The following is a 16,068-nucleotide window of genomic DNA, read 5'->3' on the forward strand; positions in this document are numbered from 1 at the left end:
AGGTCCTAGTGTCGTACCGTCACACATACTGTTTGAATCTTCGAACGACGGTATACATAAGAGACTCGCGACTCCCTCACTGAAAGCATAGTAAACCACTAGTTAGCACCAGCCGACTACCTACCGCTACAAGGCCCGATCAAACCCCTACACAATGCATCTCATCTGGCTACTCCTCCCCGCCTCAGCCTTCGCCGCTACCATCCGTCCACGACAATCCTCATCTCCCACCTTCAGCCTCTCCCCAGACGAGAAAGACACCATCGAGCTCCTCACCTACATCCGCCACATCACGCACAACCTCTTCCACACTGGCTGTGATGCATTCAACGAGGGTGACTGGGTCACCGCCGGCTTCTCCAACGCCTTGCCACCCAATATCTGCAGAATGGCAAACCAGAGCGACGCTCACGTGGACAGCTTGAACGGAATCCTTACCAACAACGACGTACCCAGGATCGAGGCTTGTACCTACACTTTCGTCTACAGCGAGCCTACCAGTTACGTTAATCTGGCGAATGAAGTTTTGATGTGGAGCGTATCGGCCTATCTAGGAGCGCTGCCTGCGAGTCCTTCTCTTTCCGCCACGATAAAGTCTACTGACTAACCCTTCCGCAGTCCCTCGCCAGCAACCCACCCCTCCTCACCCTGATATCCTCCCAACTCACAATCCTCGCCCGCTACAATGGCTACCTCCGCGGCCAATACGGCGCCAAGCCCGCTCCTTCCCTCATCGACACACCCCTCCCTCCCGCCTGGTCCTACAACATCGCTCAGTCCTACATCAGAACCTGCGACAATGCTCTCGGCTACTCTGTCCTCCCCACCTTGAACGTATCTGATGTTCCCTGGAAAAACAATCAAGCCGATCCTTCCCCGCAGGAAATCACAATCAGTTACGATCCTGACACGTTCTGGGCGCCGCAGGAGGACGATGCGACGTTCTATTTGGCGTTGGTCAATCAGGGGTATGAGCCGGTTATGGTGGGCATCAATGAGACGGGGAGAGAGGGGAGTGTGGTGATTGCGAGTGCGGTGATTCCGGTGGAGGAGAGTACTGGGGTGGTTTATGCGGCGTTGACGACGTTTCAAGGGGGTATGGATGTGGGAAATTTGACGGAGTTTGGAACGTTGGCGGGACCCGTCGAGATTGTCGTGAGTTGAGGTGAGGTGCGGTAAGAAATGGATGATCGTTGAGAAGGTGTTATATGTATGGACTGAGATGATAGGGTCTGTTATTCGTAAGCTACTTGAACTTATAGCTAGCCTGGTCAGCATCGCTGTCATAATCATCTGCCGGAATGCTAGAGATGGTCCTCTCCAGCTTGCTCATCGGACTCTTTCGTCTTGGTTCGTCACTCTTCGGTATAGTCGAGATGTGTTCAGATACCTGGGGACTCTTGTCTGCACCTGGTGGCGAAAGTTCGTCGCTCGGAATGCGCATGATCCCGACTTCCTCGAAGTCGGTCCCAGCAATTCCAGAATCCTGCTTCTGCACTTTAGCAGGCGTTGGTGCTGGCTGCTCCTCCTCACTGTCGTAATCATCGACCGGCACGCTTGAGATGTGACGCTTCAACTTTGGTGGCAGGTCATGTCCTGTCTCAGGCTCGTCTTCGTCGTCACTTTCTGAGATGGCGGTGATGTGCCTCTCGAGGGCTGGACTTGCTTTACGAGCAGAAGGTGATTCGTTGGAGTTCGTACGTGTCCGCATGAGGCCAAGTACTTCTGCGCCGGAGTCGCCGTCGTTCAAGTCTTGCTTTCCTGATTCGTTGGGTCCATCCGCAGAGTTGTGGGATTCGCTCGATTCACCCTTCTAAGCAACAGGTCAGCATGAGCATTTTGATCATCCTTCATCCTACGACATACCTGCGAGCCATGATGAAATAGCTTCTGCTTCAGCTTAGCACGAAGTCCGCCAGACTTGTGCGTTTCATCAGGATCGTTGACAGTGTCGGCCTGAGTAACAGGAGGGCTCTGGTGAACTTGAGCCATTCCTGCGATGATGCTTGACTTACAGAGAAACCGTGAAACAGCGGCTGAGGGGGTATCAATGGCTCGGATGACTACTCGAGTCGCGTGCTTATGGAATTGTCGTTCAACATCCTGGCCAAGCATGACAAAGGCATCGCGACGGGCGCCGATTGGGTGTACGGCGTAAGACATGCATCCTACCCCTGGCGCTGGCGCTGGAGGATTGGAAGAATGCTTGACCTCTTGGAACTTGGAGGTCAGAAAGAGGGGCAGGAATGATGATCGTCCTTCGATCGTGCCTTCTTTTCGCGATATAGATCTAGCGATATATATTCACGTGAGAGGCGCGTCGAGCGGCCTCCTCACGCTGCACATCACACATGACCCACAGACTTGCCAAGCGAGACGTGTAGTTCTATTGACACGAACAGCTGGCACGGCGCCATGCCATGTCCCGGACGATGATCGAATCGCTCTTCTACGATGCATTGTATGGAGATGATGCCTTCGGCGTCACTCTTTTCAATGGCGGGAACAGCAGGAGTTTGTCACGCTCGTCGTACTGGCTGATAATGGAGGCTGCTCGGCGCTTTCGATCGGTTGACTCTGACGCTGGGAATGCTACGCATGGAAAGGAAGCGCGAGGTGCTCGCCTCTCCTGGCTGCAGGCCTCGATCAGTCATCGAACTGATGACTGCTCCGTGTTCCTTTCGGTGCCGCAGTGTCCTTGGCAAGTACGTCCCTCTGCATCGACACCTGGAGCGCCCAAGGCAGTCATTACCCTCGGCAAGAAGAGTGAGAACGACACTTCCGTCATGACCGATGACCGATGGTCATTGGTACATGTAGTCCTTGTAAACAACTTGGGCGCGACTTCATCTCGCGGCACAACCATTCGCCGAAGCCCGACTGAACAGCTTCAGGAGTCAGGACAACCACCAAGGACTGATGACAACGTATGTTGCCACTATGGCTATCATCTTCCATCCCTGAGAGCTACCAAAGAGGTGCACATCCGTGGACTGAAGAACGGCGACGTGCTGTGCACGAACGCTACCCAGCTGTCTTCCTATAGAAGAGGACACAAGGTCTAAAGTCCTTATAGTCCTCATCGGCCTTGCCAGGGTCATTCATCATGTCGATAAACCGCTTCTTGTTGCGGACCTCGATCACCCTACTGTCGTTCACGATGTTGATCCCACGACCATTCTTACGGCGAACTGTTGCTACATAGTGGCCACGCTCGATGGTCTGTCCCCTGTGCGAAACGACACCTTCAATCTTATACACGAGTCGAGCATCGCCCTCGACGTATTGCGATAGATCCAGCTCCTCCGGGAAGGAAGTGACATGGTCCAATCTGTCCTCTACCCTGTACATCATTGTCTTGCCATCAACTATCGTCGGCACTGTGATCTCCTCGCCGGTTTTGTTGGTCTTGAATCCGAAGCGCCTGAACCGTATGACCAGAACGTCAGGACCGCTCGTTATGATGCGTCTCATAATTTGAGGAGGTCGATCACTACTGCCGGGTGCAGAATCAGCACAAGCCGGATTCTCGCAGGTTCTTGGAACGTCCCATGTGGCCCACTCGTTGTCAATGTATTCCTCGAGCGGAAGTCCTGGCTTCGGCTTTGTGATTCCAACATCGATTCCGCGTTCTGTTACAGACGCGACATTGTCGTAGAATCTGAGGCAAGTATGGCATGTCCATACCTCTTTGGTCTGGATCTGGAACGTACTTGTAATCATAGGCGAATCTTTGTTGGTCGTATCTTTTCCACCATGCAACTGTTCGACGAAGCCAACCTCCCAGATATCGAAGGGGCAGCTCTGCATAGGTCGGTGGATGTCTTCGCCGATTCGCACATCCTCGGGGGATATGGCACGCCTAAGGGCAGCATCAAGATCTGCCCCTGGGTTCGCGAAGGCGTTGGCCGGAAACTGACTACGGCCCCAGTATCGTGTGGCAACGCTCTTCAGTGCGCACCGAACACAGCGCCTTGCTCCCAGTGTGCATTTCGGGTGCATGATAGCCAGGGCATTACAATATGCTGGCATGTGAAGGAGACACTGCAGCAGCGCGTTACGGTAACACCACGTTCCTTCGTTATATAGACCTTTGGAGGCTGCGTTTGCTGCGTCGACTGTCCACCCAGGAGTTGGCTGGCTGGCGGCTGGCTTCTTCTTTCTCCTCGCATAGGGATTCTTCTTCATAGGTTTCCTCGGTTTCTTGGATACACCTGACTGTCTTGGTCCAGAGGAGCTTGTAGATGTCTTCTTTCTTGCAGGCATCGGCTTCGCTACCACCACCGTACTGACGGCTTGTAGTAACTCACTTGCTGCATCTTCGCTAAGCTTCGAAAGAGCGACGTCCAGCGTTTCTCGACTGATGTTTGAGCAGATCTCCCGGAGTGTCGCATGCCTAGATGCTTCCGTCTTTGTCCGCGCCATGGCTGCTGCAAGGGCTCAAGTATGTCAACGTAGAGCGTGTGGTGATGTGGAACTTGTTCTCTGGCACGATCACAACGTCACTACCACGACTTGATAAGCATACCGATGCTACTCAGTACACGCCGTGGACGACAAAGAGCAATGCGCGACGTTTGTCTGCCGGTAATGAACGGTACTCAAGGCGACAAAGGCACAAGGACGACTGCAATCTTGCCAAAGCTCCATCGAATCATAAAAGCGTCTTTACGAACAAGATCAATGTCTGGCCTGGACCTACCTGTCACCTTTGTTCGTCGCGGGTCCCGAAGATACAATCACGCCGGAAATGGTTTCGTAAGTTGCGGACAAAGCGAGGAAATTGTTGATCGAGCCTGTCTGCCAACACGATGGTCAACGCTTTCAACTCGACCGCCCATTTTCACGTGGCTGTGACAGCGCAGAATTTTCCGCACGTCAGCGTTATGGCCAGCAATATGATGAGCTTGTTCTGAAGGGCATATGTAATTCATTAGCACACTATCCAGATGAATGTAGACAGAATGTAGAAGACATCAGCTTTAAGCAAATCAATAAGCGCACCACTCCTCTAGTTGAGCTTGCTGTAGAACAGCATATACGGCTGCTTCTCACTGCCCTGACAGATTGGATGCTGCAGTTCTGCAAATTCTCCACGCCCTCTCTTCGAAGGCCCCAAGACTGCATCGTCGTTGATGATGTGGAACTGTTCGCCGTGGAAGTCCCTCACAGCAGCGATGATGTGCCCTCTGTGAATGTCTTTTCCACTGTGAGCCACCACTGCGTCCAACCTGTAGACACAGTCCTCACCAGCAAAGTCGCTCAGGTCCAGGAGTTCTTCAAATGCAACGTCATCGAAGATCTTCCGCGTCTGTAAACGTCCCTTCTTGTCGATGTAAGAGCCGTACCGTATCATACGGATGACCATGATCTCTGGCGAACTGACTATTCTTTTCTGCCAGTGCCGTACAGGACCCTCCTCTTTGTCCATCTTACTTTTGGCAGATGTTCCTGGGCAGGTTTTGTTGTCACATTTGACTCGTCTAAGATCTTCTAGCTCGTGTGCAACGTACTCCGTGAGTGTCAAGCCTGGTCGAGGGTCTTGTATACCAACACTGAGGGCTTCAGCACCACCTGTCTTGGTCGTGGTAGTCTCCCCACAATCTGCGCACGTCCAGCTTGTTTCCAGTGGCATAGCAAACATGTTCGCGAAAGTGTTGATGTCCTCAGGACTTTCTTTGCGACCAATGTGCTCCAAAAGGTACTGCAGGAAGTCGTACGGATCGCTTTGATGCAGCTTGATAAACTCTCGCCGAACCTCTTTGGCCTCCGGGAGATTGCGTCCGCACGCATTGTTGAAAGTCTTCAGCGCCGCATGAGGGCCATCGAGTGCGGCCTCCCACGCGTCATCCCCTAACGAGTCATCTCCTCTCCTTGTGAAGTCTATTGCATCTTGCCCATGCCAATATATGAAGGTAAGAGCTTTCAAAGCACAGGCGACGCAGAGGTCCTTCTTCGATGTCTCGAGACAACTGTGTTGCATGCCTCTCATGTATCTGTAGAAGCCTGGCAGATGAAGCAGAGCTTGTAATGTTGCGTTTCGATAGCAGAAGTTGCCGTCATTGCCCAATCCTTTGGTACGTCGTGAGGTCATCTCTTCAGGAAAGCGATTCCACTCGATGGCCGGGGTCCCTGGTGCTGGCAAAGGAGTCTTTGCGGGACTCTCTGGTTGCCCACTGCCTTGCGAGCCTGACTTAGACGCAGGACCCTCAGTCTTTGCAGGATCAGACTTTGATGGACTAGCAGGAGGTGAGTTGGGCTTCGATTTACCACCGGGCGAGCCATGGGCCGGATCTTTTTCAGAGGTGTGGCCAGTATGTGGCTCCACTGGACTGCCCTTTGGACTGCTTGCTGGCGTCGATCGCTTTGGTGACAGACTTAGCTGACCTACCTGGGTTGGCTTGGTGGGTGATGTTCTCGGAGAAGTCTTCCTAGAGCTGCCAGATCTCTTTGGTGACGATGGTGAAATGCCCTTTGTGATACGGCCATCGATAATTCTGCCGACTCGATTCCCCTGGCCGCGCGTGACACTTGGCGAGACTGACCGTCTGCCGCCACGACGACGACGACCGTCTCTACGCGGCGGTCGAGGCAGGAGGGACAGAATCCATTCGATCCATGATTTGGTTGCCATTGATGGTCCTTCCGTGAAGGGTGACGGAGGTGGTGTATCTGTGATAGATGACTACCCTGGAATAGCGAGCAGTCTAGAGATGTCTTGCTTGCACTTACAACCCTAACAAGATGAGAGACCTGCGGCCGCAAAGGGAGAAGTTCTCGCGATCTTCACCATTGTCACGCTGCCTCATTTCGACGACAAAGGCGACAGGCACACTGCTCCTGACATCTTTGAGCGTCAGCAATGGCTGCTCGTTTCCGGCGAGAACAAAGGGAGGCAAAGATGCTCTGCAGCAAATCTCAAGACACATGGACAAAGAGATCGTGGTCGGCCAGACACGCCTTCATACGGTTGCCCAGACGTCGAGATGAGACGTTCCGTGATGAGCGTGGTTTGTATGGGCGAGGACCCGTTGTAGGCCAATGTCGATGTCGATGTCGACGTGGAGGCGTGGAAGTGGAAGGTGAAGTGTGAGACTTGAGACCAGTGGAGTGTCCCACACACAGTCCTGTGGCTGTGGATTTAGTCTATGGACAATAGTCTAGTCTACACACAGCAAACTTCATAAGCCAAAGAGTAAGGTACCCCCTCACCTTTCCCCCACACAATGACCTCCCAGCTTGACTCCAGCAAAGGAGAGCACTACGAAGAGGAACACGTCCATACCGTGTACGAGCAGATCGCAAGTCACTTCTCCTCGACACGCTACAAGGTCTGCACTGCCATCACCACTGCACACACGACCACCTAACATCAACCAGCCATGGCCGATCATCGAGCGCTTCCTCAAGCAATTGCCACCTGCCTCAATAGGCCTTGACATTGGGTGCGGAAACGGAAAGTACCTCGCCGTCAATCCTGATGTATTCGTTGTCGGCTCCGATCGGTGTGTTGATCCCGAAGCTCATCAGCCGGCAGCAGCGGTGTCGCTGACACGGTAAGTGCAGATCCAGTAAGCTCGTGTCCATTGCATCGCAACACCAGCCACACGCTGTGGTGGTGGCAGATATTCTCCATCTGCCACATCACATACATTTCTTCGACTTTGCCATCTCCATCGCAGTAGTGCACCATCTGTCGACGCCAGAGCGGCGCATAGAGGCAGTCAGGTCCATTCTCGAGACACTGAAGCCTGGCGGACAGGCCCTGGTTTATGTTTGGGCTCTCGAGCAAGAAGGTAGTCGACGAGGATGGAGTGAGAAGGATGATCAGGATGTCATGGTGCCGTGGGTCATGAAGGGGTCGAAGAAGGTCAAAGCTGATCAGCCTGCCACGGCTCCTACGGAGGACAGGACTTTCCATCGTTACTATCATCTATACCGGCAGGGAGAGCTTGAGAGCGACCTTGAAGCTGCTGGCAGTAAAGTCGTGGAGTCTGGCTACGAGAAGGATAACTGGTGGGCTATTGCTGAACGCACCACTTTATGATCACATCCTAGGACGTGGTGTTGCAACAACGGCAAATATCTCGAGCACAGTCTGCATCCTTTCTCGCGAGAGACGGCCCAAACCACACTCGGTCGACACGCTGAAGGTCGAAACAAACTTTCCGGCTGCTCTGATCCTGCGCTTCGTGCCCTCCAAATCATCTGCATGAACAAGTCCAAAACTCAGCTCCACACCATCATCAACATACCTCTGCAGCCCTTTCAGCGGCTCAAAGTACGCGCCATCATCCCGATCCTTCGGCACGGGCACATGCACATAATCAACACGCCTCTTCACCTTCTCCAACACCCCTTCTGCAAGCCCAACCATCAACACAGTGTCCCCTGGCTGCACAAAATGCCCGTTCAAATCACCATAACACAAATGCACCCCACACTCAACCCCTTCGCCCACAGCATCACACAACCTCGCCAGCGCATCGACCATATACCTCTCCTTCTCATCGAACCATGGCACACCCCTCCCGCTCTTCCAGACATCGCTCCCCTCCAAGATCGCCATCTCCATGGGAGCATCCCACTGGATCGCCAAACTCCCCTCTTGGTATAACACTCCCCAACCGCTCCACAACTCCAACCAGCGCTCTCTCATAAACCCTCTCAAAAATCTCCTGAAACTCCTCCCTAACACACAGACTCGTCATCGTCACAGCACTAGGCAAACACACCAAAAACCTCACTTCCTCCCCCACCACGCCCTCCTCCTTCGACTCCTTAGACACCTCCCAACTCGCTAACGCAAACCTATCCCACTCCGTTTCCATTTCCCACGCCTCGAGTTCTTTCTTCCCATCCTCCACCTCTTCAGCGCTCAACTCTAAATGCACTGGATCCAGTTTCAATCCTTTGCGGAACGTCTCCCTAAGCAGGAAGTCTTTCTTCGCAAGGATTCGGCCCTGCCACGTGATGAAGTTGCATCGTTCGCCTACTTCGCCATCGGGGATGCGGGTGAGGAGACCGTTTGGGAGGGCGCGGGTGATGGTTGTGAAGACTTCTTTTGTGGTTGGTAAGGGTATACTGCCGACGAGATGGATTCCTGTTATGGTGGGTGGGGACATCGTCAAGAGTAATGAAGGCAGTATGGACGGAGGATGTAGATGGTGGCTGCGTGGAGACATAGTATACTCAATACGGAGACTGGCGCTGCTTTGCTCAGCTACGTGAAGGATTCATGCGTCGCGGCGGAGGCGCAGGAGCATTGGCGGTAGACGGGGCAGATGTGGACAATTTGCAGTGAGGAAACAACCAATATAGACTGGTTAGAATATCGGAAGTACTGCTGACTCCATTGGGACTTAGTGGCACAAGATCTCGGCAGCCTCGCGTTCATCGCGCTCCTCCCGATCCTAAGCTGGAATCCTTCCTTGGATGCAAGTAGGGCGCCTGCTGGCCACAGAGCCATTCTGCTCGGCATATGGGTTGACTTCTACCGCCGACTGCTCTGTCCGCTCTTGACAGCCGCACGGCCTGCAATCTTCCTGAACTGATCCTCACCACTCGCACCCAACTTCCTCGAGCTGACGCCTTGAGCATTACTCAAGTTGCTGACAGGAGCAATAGTGTAGGTACCCACACCACCCTGCACTCTCGCACGATTTGTAGGTCCTTCTTGTGACAGTGCCTTCCTCCTGTTCTCTGCCGCGATCGTGGCACGGTCCTTCTGGCTTGCACCTGCGCGCTGGCTCTGTGCTGCGGCGAGTGGGTCGTAGGTTCGGCTCTCGACAGGTAGGTTGCGGCGGTCTTTACCCTTGTTCAGGACGATGCGCATCCACTCGGCAACAAGTCGTTCGGCTTGACGCTTGATTTCGGGTTGTGCTTGGGTGGACTTGGTGTAGAAGAGCATGACCTTGCCGATGCCGGATGATACCAGGCACTCTTTGTTGAGGTTGAGCTTGCTTAGGATAGCGAAGAGCTCACGTTGGATCTGGTAGTTGGGAAGGGCGCCGTCCTTGTCGGCTGGTTCGAGCATGAAGCGCACGGCCTCTAGAATGTTGACTTCTGGATCCACGAGTTGCGACTGGATCGTGTTGCGGTTCATGAGCTCGACGACTTTGGGAAGGATCTTGATCTTGGCCGTTGCGATCTGATTGACTTCTCGCGCCTTCTGATCTGCCTCGCATGCTTGGATGATCTGCCGGCGGATGGCTTCGATCTCGTGATCGGCACGTTCCTCGGCATCCTGTGCAGCCTTGCGCCGAGACACGCGGTGCGACTTGAGGGCTTCGTCCATCTTGCGATCGAGAGCGCGACGTCGTCCTGAAGGGTATGGTTAGCACAGTTTGTGTTCTGCGACAATTGACACGACTTACTCTCTTCCGGAGACAAGTGCTCCTCGTTGACTTCTGGCTCTGGAGCTTTGCCTGCGCGCTTGACAGGCTTGCCATCCGCATCGACCTTGCTCTTCCTGCTCCTCTTGCCATCGATCTCGGGGCCACCCTCAAAGTCGTCCTCGTCAGCCCCAGCACGTCTTCGCTTCGGCTTCTCACGCTTCTTCTCCTTCTTCTTTTTCTTCCGCTGGTGCTCCTCTTCCTCCTCGGCTGTTCGCTTCCGCTTGTGCACACCGATAGCACCTATAGTGTCTGCATCAATCTCTCGCTGGGTGTTGAGCTCCATGGAGTCAGGGTTGAAGTCAGCGAATTCGGCCTCGTTGACCTCGTCGAGATCTGACTCGTCGTCAACATCATCGTTGTTGATGGCATCGGCTGTGTTGTCTACGTTTGTGTGGTCGGCGTCTTCGTCTGCTGCGTCGTGTGCTTTGTCCTCTTGGCCCGCGACATTGTCTGTCAGTGGGTGCTCGTCGTCGTCGCGCGTCTCCATGTCGGCCTCAGGATCTGCCATGGGTGGTGTTCCTGCTGCGTTGTTTTCTTCCTCGATCTCGGGTCGCAGAGGGTCGCCTGGGTCTGCGCCGTGCTGTGGCTCTGGTCCAGCGTCCAGAGATGGTGAGCCTTCTGGCATCTCGAGGTCCTCCATTGTCGCGCAGAGTCGAATGTCGAAGTATGTGATTCCGGTAGTTTTTTTATGCTGCGCGGTGGTGGTGAGTGTGGGTAGAAGTGGTGATGGGGAGTTGAAGTGGGTGGTGATGGTCGTGGTCGCGCTCCTTTGACGCAAGCGGATCCGGCCGCAGCCCGTGCAAAAGACCGCCAGAGATTCACTTCACAGACGTCACTTTCGATCTTTCTTTACACGTGCAACTCATCCAACACACTCAAGCCCCATCAGACAATATGTTCGGCGGACGTAAGTTTCATACCATACAAGAGGCTTACGAATGTGCTGACAATCCATCAAGCACCACCACCACCCTCCGCAGAGGAGCTTCGCCAGCAAGAGCTCCTTGCAACTGCGACCATCTACCAGTTCGGCATCATCGCGACCCTGCTGTACTTCTGTAAGGCTCGAGAATATCCATAAGGTCCGACTGGATCTCTTCTGACCAATGGACTAGCACCCTTCGCAGTCGATGCTGTCAAGAAGCTCGTTTAAGCTTCCCTTCGAACATCAACCAGAACGCGATTGATCCAACGATTCCGAATGTGTACAAATACTGTATAGAACAGGCCAGGGAGGGAACATGTGCAAAGCGAGGTATTTCGAGGCGCAAGGGGAAAAGAGATATCACAGCTCTAACGGCCGGCGGAGATACATATATGTGTACAGTAAGAAGGTGGATTCTACGACAGCTCGCGGATGATGGCGATGAGCTAGATGATCGGTCTCATCGAGCAAACGCATGACCATGAAGTGGCGTGCTTGAAGCGCAACAACGAAGGCTTCTCGCCTTCTTCCACCTCCATGGACTCTTCCGACTTCCTCCTTCTCGCTCAAGTGCAGAGCCGGTTCCCTGCATTCCATCCAAGTGCCATTCATAAAGTTTGGAGGATAAGATCCAGCGTGAGTTCTGGGTGGGAAATGAAAGGTAGGCAGGCACTAGAATATGAATGGAAAAGAAGTCGTGCTGCACGTCGTTCTCTTTTCCTGCTCATGCTTGTGAGCCGTAATTCAGGCGTCACTGCATCATACATTACTCTCTGACTGCTAGAGTAAGCTCTAAAGCCGTGTCATCGTCTCCAACATCAACCCAGCCATCGTTGCCATCAAGACTCCCTGTTATATCGGGACGTTCCAACTTTGCCATAATCCAAGCCCTTGCCCTTCGATCAATGCGAGGCTGTACTTTCGTGCGATCCACAGCAACCCATTCCTCCTCATCAGCAACAATGTGCTCAATCTGCCATACGGCAGCCATATACTGCCGAATGTTTTCCTTAGGGAAGACTTCATCGCACCGCATGTTCCTCGTGACCACGTTCCAAGCCCGTTCGAATGTCTCCTCCGTGCATAGCTTATCCGCGAAAGCTTGTGCTTCTCGTCGGAGTCCATCTTGCCGAGCTTCTTCTGCAGCTTTTCTCGTTGCCCTGGGTGAAGTTGCCATTCCAGCCCACGATGGCAGCATTGGAATCGCGCCTGGCACTTTGAACCAAAACCGCTCGTCGTTTGGCAGCCCAGACTTCGGAGATGGAGTAAATACGAGGCCATTCGTGGCTCTGCGAAGCCAATCGTCATTCGCGAGCTTCTGCGCCTCTAGCTCTGCGTTTTCCAGAAAGCTTTTGCCGTCATCATCTATGTCGAGGAAGATGATCGGATTCGAATACAAATTTGCCAGCGTAAAGAGGCGCGCCGATTGTGGTCCGCTGGGGGTCAGGTCTTTGTAGTCACTCAAATTCTGCCACTCGCCGTTGATCTGTATGCCGTGAATCAAGATTGCTGGATCGCGGACCTCTTTACCCAGAGGGCTGTAGTACGTCTTGTGGATGGACTGCAAGTTCGTGATTCCGGCGAGCACGATCTGGAGACGCGCAGACTCTGACTCCTGGTTGCGCAGTCTGCAATACTGTTGCTGTGTTTTCATGACGAAGTCTCGCAGCTCATCCCCAGTCATGGGTTCGTAGTCCCTGACCCGCTCCAGGAACATGTCTAATGCACCGTTGTTGAGGGGATGTGGCTTGGTGAGGTCGAACAGATTTGAACTCTGTACGCGTACGTACCTCGTCAGTGGCTGCAGTTGAATTGCTACATCCGTATAGTCGAAGTCGGTGAGCAAGCTCATATGGTCTCCTTTGAGCTTTGGTGTCCCGATGAACGAAGGCTGAGTTGCCTGATCGCGCGTCGATGTGAATGCCTTGGTGATATTGCTCTGAGATCTGTTCGCAGCTGGCTCCTTATTCACATTCTGGACCAGTCTCTCTACACTGCCTGATAGTGTAGCAGGAAATGCACGATGAGACGTTTCAGAGAAGACATCCGAAATGGCGAGTCGTGTGCCATCTTCAGTATCTCGCAAGCGCTGATACTCGGAGAGCCGAATTTCGAAGATGTTCTCTGTTGCGACCATGGTGTAGTATGTCCATCTCTTAGACGTTCAGCAAGGAGACTACCAACATACACAGACGTATATCGGAGTCATAGGTGGCGGGATGATCGCTTTCTTCGGTGTCCAAATCAAGTCGTAGGTGCTCACATCTCCGCGCCCATTATTTCTAGCCCATCTCAGCGCAACACTGACGATTTCATGTCAGTGTCGCAGTTTCACGATGCCATCTTGAATTCGCCAGTGCATGCAGGCTCTTGTTTCAGTCGATGACATGGTGGCTCGCTTCGAGGCAAAACGATGTGTAAGTACATGTATGTAATTGCACTTGACGGGGTCATTGAAGTTATCTCGAGCCTGCACCAATGCAATGCATCAATTGGAGGAATGGAGGATGGTCTGCGATGTTGATGAACGTTGTTCGGAGACGAGGGCTTTGAGAAAGCAGGAATGTTTCTGCCTTGTTTCTGCCTGCCAAGCATCTGGACCTTTCCTCGCATACTGTAATAGAACTAAGCCTCATCTGGAGTCTGGACCTCAACACTGACAGCGGTCAGCGGCCACCCGTGCCACCCCGAAAGAGAGAGAGAGAGTCCTCGATTACCCTCCCTCCTCACTTGTGCTGCTTTTGCTGGATGTGTCCCTACCGCAAGACGATGTGGACACGGCTCGCGTACCGTTGCCGCACGTTTTGTGGCGTCTGCGCTACAGCAAGACCACTACTTGGCAGCATGCACCTTCAAAAGGACTGAGCCAGATGTGCATGCTGGGTAATGGGTAATGGGTAATGGGTATGCTCCCAAAGAGTCTGCTTGGCACTTGCAGCACCATGAGAACATTTACTACGCCATGGCCGGCGTGTCGTGGTGCCTTGCAGAAGCACATTCCACAGCATTGACATCCTGAGAGCTCCTTCCTCACCTCAAGCCTCTGCAGTGACAGGACTGGCCATTGTTGACAAGGAAACACTGGGCCATCATGCTTCGACACATACTCACATCACTCGCTCTCTCGTGCATGGTCGCGGTGTCTTCGGCACAGACGACAACGACGCGGACAACGTCGAGCAGCAGTCAAGCGCTTTGCAATGCAGTGACAGATAGTGTCAGCGGCTGCGTCAACAGACCACCGACCTCCGCAATCAACTTTTGCTCATCATACCTGTCTGTGCCGACAGTGACTGTCAGACTCACGACTACCGTATCGCCAACATCGACAGTCACTCGAAGCGCGCCCACCATCACCAGGACCGCAGCTACCCGCACTCTGACGACTACTACAGTAACAACAGTGTCTGTGGTTCAGACATCTCGAAGTGTGGTCACAGTTCTGAGGACTGCAACAACTACCGTCTTTGGGGCCACGACAACGCCAAAATGTCTTGTGCCAACAATTGTGGCAGCAGCTTCCGGTACATCCACAGCAAATACCGCCATTGCAAGGCGTCAAGCATCCACAGTGCCGCAACCTCTCTGCCTGACGAGATATCCCTCCGGCACTCCACTCTCTTCTGCTTGCAACTGCTTGCGCGCGCAGGTGACCACAAGGACAACGACCTTAACATCTACAGTTTCGAGAGCGCCCGTCACCACCACCGTTACACAGACCTCGGCGACGGTGACCGTCACACCTTCAACCACGCGGACTCTGTCCTCTACGACCACGGTGTCGTCGGCAACAACCGTCTTGACCACAACGACTGCTGTCTCGACCACTGCGCGGAATCTGCCACCCACATTCTCAATCATTGCCATGGGTGGTGGCATTGATGGACTTTACGCCATTGCTGGGAACGACTCAGACGACACTACAGAGTTCTCAGGTACCAACTTGACAGCAAGTATCTTCGACATCAACAATGACAGCTACCTGGTACAAGAGAGTGGTGCTATTGGCTACATTGCGAACCAGAGTCCTTCGCCGGATATTCCCATCGTGTACTGGACCGACCCTGATACTGTACAGAATACTGATGGCTATACTCCGTTGACCTGCAGAATCAGTTGTTCGGCTGATGGGGCTTGTCCGATGACTTGCAATGGATTCAATGGAACACAGAACAACTACTGTGATGATTTCTGGTACCTTGGGTGGCCGGATGGTGCACCATGTTCGAATGCTTTCAACATTTACGCTGTGTCCCTATGATACCCTGACAGCATGACATAGACTTAGACCAAGCAAGCTTTAGAGCTATGCATACGAGCACGTCGCAACCATCAAAAATGAACTATGCCATCGAAGGCCACTTCGCCGTTGGTACAATCCGGTCCAGCTTTGTGATACCTTGTCTTCCCGGCTTTTTCTCTTCACCGTCTTCGGGGCACAATCATGGGGGATTGGACACCTCGGGACCGCAGCGGCAACGGCGAGGCCGAGACAGAACAGTGTGACTTGCATAGAACGTGGCAGCCACGCCCAAAAGCGCTAACTGAACTCAAATTTCGATCCACTAACGATCTAGGCCGCAAGTCTCCTGCACATGTGCCACACCCGGCCCAGCTGTTTGAACGTTTTGTGGCCTAAAGAAGACGTCCAAGAGTTGGCAGGATCACGGTCGCTCGGCAATGGGTCTCGACTTTACCCGCCTCTGACTCTCACATTCCGGACACAGAAGCGTTGCCATCACATTA

General features: G+C 53.4%; 11 protein-coding genes across 11 annotated transcripts; 4 read left to right on the forward strand and 7 right to left on the reverse strand.

Moving 5' to 3' along the window:
• Positions 1–154: 154 nt before the first annotated feature.
• Positions 155–1,164, forward strand: CLAFUR5_02876 (uncharacterized protein; the record flags this gene model as incomplete). The annotated part of the gene is made up of 2 exons (XM_047902024.1): positions 155–565; positions 619–1,164. The coding sequence occupies 2 exons, from the start codon at positions 155–157 to the stop codon at positions 1,162–1,164; spliced, it is 957 nt and encodes a 318-aa protein (XP_047757605.1).
• An 82-nt stretch (positions 1,165–1,246) lies between these two features.
• On the reverse strand, positions 1,247–1,992 carry CLAFUR5_02877 (uncharacterized protein; the record flags this gene model as incomplete). The annotated part of the gene is made up of 2 exons (XM_047902025.1): positions 1,247–1,813; positions 1,867–1,992. 2 exons carry the CDS (start codon positions 1,990–1,992, stop codon positions 1,247–1,249), a joined length of 693 nt encoding a protein of 230 aa, XP_047757604.1.
• A 1,032-nt stretch (positions 1,993–3,024) lies between these two features.
• CLAFUR5_02878 (uncharacterized protein) lies at positions 3,025–4,425 on the reverse strand (the record flags this gene model as incomplete). Its single annotated transcript, XM_047902026.1, has 1 exon — positions 3,025–4,425. One exon carries the CDS (start codon positions 4,423–4,425, stop codon positions 3,025–3,027), a length of 1,401 nt encoding a protein of 466 aa, XP_047757601.1.
• A 586-nt stretch (positions 4,426–5,011) lies between these two features.
• On the reverse strand, positions 5,012–6,634 carry CLAFUR5_02879 (uncharacterized protein; the record flags this gene model as incomplete). Its single annotated transcript, XM_047902027.1, has 1 exon — positions 5,012–6,634. One exon carries the CDS (start codon positions 6,632–6,634, stop codon positions 5,012–5,014), a length of 1,623 nt encoding a protein of 540 aa, XP_047757600.1.
• A 592-nt stretch (positions 6,635–7,226) lies between these two features.
• CLAFUR5_02880 (tRNA (carboxymethyluridine(34)-5-O)-methyltransferase) lies at positions 7,227–8,047 on the forward strand (the record flags this gene model as incomplete). The annotated part of the gene is made up of 3 exons (XM_047902028.1): positions 7,227–7,331; positions 7,381–7,505; positions 7,567–8,047. The coding sequence occupies 3 exons, from the start codon at positions 7,227–7,229 to the stop codon at positions 8,045–8,047; spliced, it is 711 nt and encodes a 236-aa protein (XP_047758825.1).
• On the reverse strand, positions 8,048–9,125 carry CLAFUR5_02881 (uncharacterized protein; the record flags this gene model as incomplete). Its single annotated transcript, XM_047902029.1, has 3 exons — positions 8,048–8,391; positions 8,422–8,549; positions 8,602–9,125. The coding sequence occupies 3 exons, from the start codon at positions 9,123–9,125 to the stop codon at positions 8,048–8,050; spliced, it is 996 nt and encodes a 331-aa protein (XP_047758826.1).
• A 368-nt stretch (positions 9,126–9,493) lies between these two features.
• CLAFUR5_02882 (Transcription factor iws1) lies at positions 9,494–11,037 on the reverse strand (the record flags this gene model as incomplete). The annotated part of the gene is made up of 2 exons (XM_047902030.1): positions 9,494–10,323; positions 10,377–11,037. 2 exons carry the CDS (start codon positions 11,035–11,037, stop codon positions 9,494–9,496), a joined length of 1,491 nt encoding a protein of 496 aa, XP_047758827.1.
• A 254-nt stretch (positions 11,038–11,291) lies between these two features.
• On the forward strand, positions 11,292–11,550 carry CLAFUR5_02883 (uncharacterized protein; the record flags this gene model as incomplete). The annotated part of the gene is made up of 3 exons (XM_047902031.1): positions 11,292–11,304; positions 11,357–11,455; positions 11,513–11,550. 3 exons carry the CDS (start codon positions 11,292–11,294, stop codon positions 11,548–11,550), a joined length of 150 nt encoding a protein of 49 aa, XP_047758828.1.
• Positions 11,551–12,088: 538 nt separating this feature from the next.
• CLAFUR5_02884 (uncharacterized protein) lies at positions 12,089–13,459 on the reverse strand (the record flags this gene model as incomplete). Its single annotated transcript, XM_047902032.1, has 1 exon — positions 12,089–13,459. The coding sequence occupies one exon, from the start codon at positions 13,457–13,459 to the stop codon at positions 12,089–12,091; it is 1,371 nt and encodes a 456-aa protein (XP_047758829.1).
• A 1,421-nt stretch (positions 13,460–14,880) lies between these two features.
• On the reverse strand, positions 14,881–15,189 carry CLAFUR5_02885 (uncharacterized protein; the record flags this gene model as incomplete). Its single annotated transcript, XM_047902033.1, has 1 exon — positions 14,881–15,189. One exon carries the CDS (start codon positions 15,187–15,189, stop codon positions 14,881–14,883), a length of 309 nt encoding a protein of 102 aa, XP_047758830.1.
• CLAFUR5_02886 (uncharacterized protein) lies at positions 15,188–15,583 on the forward strand (the record flags this gene model as incomplete). Its single annotated transcript, XM_047902034.1, has 1 exon — positions 15,188–15,583. The coding sequence occupies one exon, from the start codon at positions 15,188–15,190 to the stop codon at positions 15,581–15,583; it is 396 nt and encodes a 131-aa protein (XP_047758831.1).
• Between the last annotated feature and the right edge of the window lie 485 nt (positions 15,584–16,068).

Source organism: Fulvia fulva, chromosome 2 (genome assembly GCF_020509005.1).
Source record: "Fulvia fulva chromosome 2, complete sequence".
Lineage (NCBI taxonomy): Eukaryota > Fungi > Ascomycota > Dothideomycetes > Mycosphaerellales > Mycosphaerellaceae > Fulvia > Fulvia fulva.